Raw genomic sequence first — 6129 nt, 5'->3', positions numbered from 1 at the left:
TTAAATTCAGAAAGTTGCATTTCAAGTTTAGAAACATTGAACTCAATTTCAGAAATTGAAGTTCGGAAATTTATTTATAATTAAGAAAGTTAAAATTCAAGTTCGGAAAATTACAATTAAAGTGCAGAATTTCCCATTTCAGTACAGAAAGTTACAAATCAGGTCCAGGTCTATTTCTTAAAGTCCAATTTAAATTCAGAAAGGCACAATCTAAGTTTAGTAAATTACAATTCAGCCTCAAAATTACCAATTCAAGTTCAGAAAATTGAAGTTGAAGTTCAGAATTTCCAATTAAAATTTGGCAGGTTACAATTAAAGTTTAGAAAACTTTAACAATGTTTCGCAAAGTCCAATTTTAATTCAGAAAGGCACAACTCAAGTTCAGAAAATTATAATTCAGGTTCAGAATTTCCAATTCAAGTTCAGCAAATTGCAATTCAAGTTCAGATTTTCCAATTTTAATTCAGAAAATTACAAACCAAGTTCAGAAAATTTAAGCTATATTTCAGAAAGTCCAATTCAAGTTCAGAAAATTACAATTCAAGTTTAGAACTTCCAATTAAAATTCAGAAAACTCGAACTCAGTTTCAGAAATCCAATTTATATTCAGACAGGTACAATTAAGGTTCAGAAATTTCAATACAAATCAAGTAAATCACAATAGAAGTTCAGCAAATTAAAATTCAGGCTCAGAGTCTCCAATTCAAGCTCAAAGTTTCCAATTTACATTCAGAAAGTTTCAATTCTAGTTCAGAAAATTACAACATAAGCTCAGGATTTGCAATTGAAGTTCAGAAAATTCAGATTTAAATTCAGAATTTCCAATTTCAGTTCCGAATATTCAAATAAGTTACCAGTTCTAAAAACGTATCCGATTTTAAGAAAGTAACTTGTTTCATACAAAAAGTTACATTAACCGGTTCCGTTTTGAAAACCTCTTTTTATACTCAGTTGAGCAAAGCTCACAGAGTATATTAACTTTGATTGGATAACGGTTAGTTGTACAGGTATAAAGGAATCGAGATAGATATGGACTTCCATATATCAAAATCATCAGTATTGAAAATAAAAATTTGATTGAGCCATGTCCGTCCGTCCGTCCGCCCGTTAACACGATAACTTGAGTAAATTTTGAGGTATCTTGATGAAATTTGGTACGTAGGTTCCTGGGCACTCATCTCAGATCGCCATTTAAAATTAACGATATCGGACTATAACCACGCCCACTTTTTCGATATCGAAAATTTCGAAAAATTTAAAAAGTGAGATAATTCGTTACCAAAGACGGGTAAAGCGATGAAATTGGGTAGGTGAGTTGAACTTATGACGCAGAATAGAAAATTTGTAAAATTTTGGACAATGGGCGTGGCACCGCCCACTTTCAAAAGAAGGTAATTTAGAAGTGTTGCTAGCTGTAATTTGGCAGTCGTTGAAGATATCATGATGAAATTTGGCAGGAACATTAGTCCTATTACTATATGTATGGATAACAAAAATTAGCAAAATCGGAGAACGACCACGCCAATTTAAAAAAACAAATTTTTTTAAAGTCAAATTCTAACAAAAAATTTAATATCTTTACAGTATATAAGTAAATTATGTTAACATTCAACTCCAGTAATGATATAGTGCAACAAAATACAAAAATAAAAGAAAATTTCTAAATGGGCGTGGCTCCGCCTTTTTTCATTTAATTTGTCTAGGATACTTTTAATACCATAAGTCGAACAAAAATTTACCAATACTTGTGAAATTTGGTAGGGGCTTAGATTCGAGGATGCTAACGGTTTTCTGTGATAAAAGGCAAAATCAGTTGAAGTCAAGCCCATTTTCATACACAGTCGACCGTCTATCCCTCAGCTCGGCCGTTAACACGATAACTTGAGCAAAAATCGGTATATCTTTACTAAACTCAGTTCACGTACTTATCTGAACTCACTTTATATTGGTATAAAATATGAACGAAATCCGACTATGACCACGCCCACTTTTTCGATATCGAAAATTACGAAAAATGAAAAAAAATGCCATAATTCTATACCATATACGAAAAAAGGGATGAAACATGGTAATTGGATTGGTTTATTGAAGCAAAATATAACTTTAGAAAAAACTTTGTAAAATGGGTGTGACACCTACCATATTAAGTAGAAGAAAATGAAAAAGTTCTGCAGGGCAAAGTCAAAAGCCCTTGGAATCTTGGCAGGAATACTGTTCGTGGTATTACATATATAAATAAATTCGCGGTACCCGACAGATGATGGTCTGGGTCACCCTGGTCCACATTTTGGTCGATATCTCGAAAACGCCTTCACATACTCAACTACCTCCACTCCCTTTTAAAACCCTCTTTAATACCTTTAATTTGATACCGATATCGTACAAACACATTATAGAGTCACCGCTGGTCCACCTTTATGGCGAAATCTCGAAAAGGCGTCCACCTATAGAACTAAGGCCCACTTCCTTTTAAAATACTCATTAACACCTCTCATTTGATACCCATATCGTGCAAACAAATTCTAGAGTCACCGCTGTTCCACCTTTATGGGGATGTCTCGAAAAGGCGTCCACCTATAGAACTAAGGCCCACTTCCTTTTAAAATACTCATTCACACCTTTCATTTGATACCCATATCGTACAAACAAATTCTAGAGTCACCCCTGGCCCACCTTTATGGCGATATCCCTAAATGGCGTCCACCTATAGAACCATGGCCCTCTTAAAATACTCTTTAATACCATCCATTTGATACACATGTCATACAAACACATTCCAGGCTTACCCTAGATTCATTTTCCTACATGGTGATTTTCCCTTACTTTGTCTCTATAGCTCTCAACTGAGTATGAAATGTTCGGTTACACCCGAACTTAGCCTTCCTTACTTGTTTAAATACAATTTTTTTGAGCCAGTAAATTTTTGGGAACTGGTTACTTTTTTGGCAAACTTTTACATTTTCACCGGTTGATTGGCAAAGGAACAACGAAAAGTTCCGTTAAAACGTAATGAATTTTTAAGAAGACGTGGACAACACAAACAGCGCTTACACAGCTGTGATTTTTAACATTTAAACAAATAATAATATAAAAACAATATGTTTAATGTTAATATGTGATGTTTTTGTATTTAAAAAATTAATCAAATTAATGTGAGTAAAGTTCTAAATGTTAATGTTTATGTCTATTGATTGTGCTGTATTCTTACATTTCATTTTGTGTTTACATGTTTCTGTTTTTTAAAATAAATGTAGACCTTCCCGATGGTGACGCGAAAGCGCCGAAATGCATAGAGGGAAAAAGTGAAAACTTTTGGTTTTTTCTTTATTAATCTATCGGCCGAAGCAGCTCATGCCCAACAAATTCAGTTCCCGTTTTCTGTTTCTTCGCAGTCTTGTTATCCAAAAATATGGTACCGTGATCGAATTTTTGGGCATTTCCATCGTCACTGCATTTATTCAGTTTTAAACTTTGAACGCCCAGCCCGATCGTCTCCGGCTACCTTGTAAGTAATTCATAAAACTGCTCTTCTATTATCTTTTTTACCTTATTATTTTCATTATTATAATTTGTTTATAATTTTTTTATGTTTCATTGAGTACTGAATACGTAGGCCTTCATCAATTTTTATCAGAGGCGCTATGCGTTCGTGTATCGAGGAATTGAAAAAAGTTTTTTTGGTTATGAATTTCTCAGTTGACTTACCCTCAGCTTACACGTGTTTTGCAATGCCGGCAAGTAAAGCAAGAAGTTGTAAGTTGGAGTAGGTCGGTCATTTCTTGATTTACGTTTATGAATTGACCATTGGACAAAAGGAAACGAGTACATAAGAAACTCGTTCCCCCAAATGTAAACGTCAACTTTGGTTATGGCCAATTAATGCATTACAAAAAGCGCCATTCAGCTATTCATTGTTGTTGCATTGGTATGTGTCATAAGCAAAGATGCGATGTACAAGGAGATCGAGCAAAGTCAAATTGACATAAAAAACTGCAATAAAAAACGCAAGCAAAACTAAATCAAAAGCACCCAAAAAAATTTTAAACAATCTTTGCAAAAATATAAAAGTGAATCTATTTATAGAAAACAAGCAAAAAAAAAAAAAAAACAAAACTAAAACAAGAATAAACTGCGTACGTCATAAGGTCGAATGAGTTGGCTTTGGGTTGGTGCATTATAAATACTCTGTCACACCATAAAATTACCATCATTAGCTTTCAAGCAGTCCACAGCGCATTTTGGCAAAACTAAAAGAAACCGTTCCTTAATTTTTTGCAAACATGAAATTTGTCATCGTTTTTGTCGCACTCTTCGCCACCGTCATGGCTGCCGCAGATAAAGATGCGCAAATTGTGCGTCTAGATTCCGATGTACAACCACTTAACTACCAATACGCGTAAGTAGAAATTATACAGTTTTGATTTGCTTTAATAAATGCGCGTTGTGTAAGTGGCTTAATGCAATATATTTTGTTTTTGTTTATATTTTAAGGCAAGAAACAAGCAATGGAATTAAATCACAGGAAACTGGAGAAGTTCGCAATTTGGGCACTGAGCAAGAGGCTATCGCCGTCAAGGGCTCATATTCGTATGTTGGTGATGATGGCCAGACATACGCTGTCAACTATGTTGCTGATGAGTACGGTTTCCAACCACAAGGTGCCCATATACCTTCTGCATAAATTATTTTGGGAGTGAAAGACTGAATCATTGTAACATAGTTGTAAATAATAGTTGAAAGAATAAAAAAATTTAAGATTAAACAAATACATTTCTTTTATATGGAGAAAATCTGAAACCCTCTTGAGAAAAATTTGTCAAAATCAATGCGAATTTAAAGCGACATATAATTGGTACTTTCTTATTGCACTACAGAACTGAATACTCAAAAAGTTTCAGAAAAATTTAAAAAAACATTTGAATTTTTTCGAAATTTTGGTCTTTTTTTGAAATTGTTTTTGAGTGAGGTTTGCATGGTTTAAGTCATGACTCAATAAATCCAGACAGGTGACTTCATTAGCACAAAAACAAAAATGTGACGGTCCTCATAATCCGGTCATGAATTTTAAAGTAGTAGGAAGGGACAATTTTTGGTACTATTTTGCTACTTTTTTAGTACTTTAGCAATGCCATGTGCGGAAATCAGTCAAACTTGACATATCGCACATATTGGAAACGGGAACATGACAGAAAAGCGACGAGAAAGCAGATGCAGTAGGAAGAAATATTAGAGGAAGTTGGATAGAAATGGGAAATCTAAAGACCAAGAGAAAGAGAGAGAGTGTCCCCCATCGGGTTAGGGGGTCACACTATACCCGCGGTAGGTATGCCTGTAGTAAGAGGCGACTAAAATGCCAGGTTCAAGGGGCTGTGTAGCGCAAACTTTTCAGGTTGCCAGCGCAATATTTGGCTTCTCCAAACCCAATTGTTAATCTCACCTATCAGCGGCGAATCCTGTTTCAGTAGCAGACGAGGCTCTGGCGACCCCAAGCTCCTCATGGAACTTGTAAGTGGAGAGGGAGGGATGGCCTGAAGGTTTTATGTGGCCCTATAAATCGTTCCAGAAATGGTCGGGCTAGCACCTTAATGGTGCTGTGTTACCGGAGCGTACCGGATCTGTATCCGGCAAAGGACCATCACACCGATAACACTCCCCAAAGCCTTCGGGGAGAAACCTTATCGCTACAACAACATCAACAACAACAGCAACAACAATAACAACAACAAGAGGGAGAGTGAGAGTAAAATTAAGAATAAGGGTAATGGTTTGAGAGAAATTAGTTAAAAGAGGTCTACAAGAAGAGTAGGAATAATATAAGGATAAAATTTAGAGTAATAGTTATAGTAAGTCTCGGATAACAGCAGGAAGAGCGAAAGAAAAAACGGGTTTATTTACGGTAGAATGAAAGGGATGGGGAAGTTGAATTAGCCGATGAAGTTAAACTAGAAAATACAGAGTGGAGAGGAAATAAGAGAGGATGAAAACTGTTAGCCATAGGAGTGGCAGGTGGATAGATAGAAAAAGTCGGAACCATTTATGTCGGGTTTAATCACACGGCTATTTCGTGTTTGTCTTAATGTTTCCAAGGTCAGGCAGAGATGTTTAAAATAAAGTTTTGATATATCACAT

At 35.3% G+C, this 6129-nt stretch overlaps 1 protein-coding gene across 1 annotated transcript; it reads left to right on the top strand.

Moving 5' to 3' along the window:
* The first annotated feature begins 4225 nt into the window (after nt 1-4225).
* Nucleotides 4226-4790, top strand: LOC137253167 (larval cuticle protein 65Ag1-like). The gene is made up of 2 exons (XM_067789657.1): nt 4226-4396; nt 4492-4790. Exons 1-2 carry the CDS (start codon nt 4281-4283, stop codon nt 4679-4681), a joined length of 306 nt encoding a protein of 101 aa, XP_067645758.1. The 5' UTR covers nt 4226-4280; the 3' UTR covers nt 4682-4790.
* The last annotated feature ends 1339 nt before the right edge of the window (nt 4791-6129 follow it).

Source organism: Eurosta solidaginis, chromosome 5 (genome assembly GCF_040869045.1).
Source record: "Eurosta solidaginis isolate ZX-2024a chromosome 5, ASM4086904v1, whole genome shotgun sequence".
Classification (NCBI taxonomy): Eukaryota; Metazoa; Arthropoda; class Insecta; order Diptera; family Tephritidae; genus Eurosta; species Eurosta solidaginis.
Note: the sequence above shows the minus strand (reverse complement) of the source record. Positions and strands in the feature narration are given on the sequence as shown.

Bases quoted from the DNA above. Each gene is read 5' to 3' on its own strand.
- LOC137253167 (XM_067789657.1), top strand. From the start codon at position 4,281: ATGAAATTTGTCATCGTTTTTGTCGCACTCTTCGCCACCGTCATGGCT. The intron at 4,397-4,491 runs GTAAGTAGAAAT...TTATATTTTAAG, and splicing joins CCACTTAACTACCAATACGC to GCAAGAAACAAGCAATGGAA.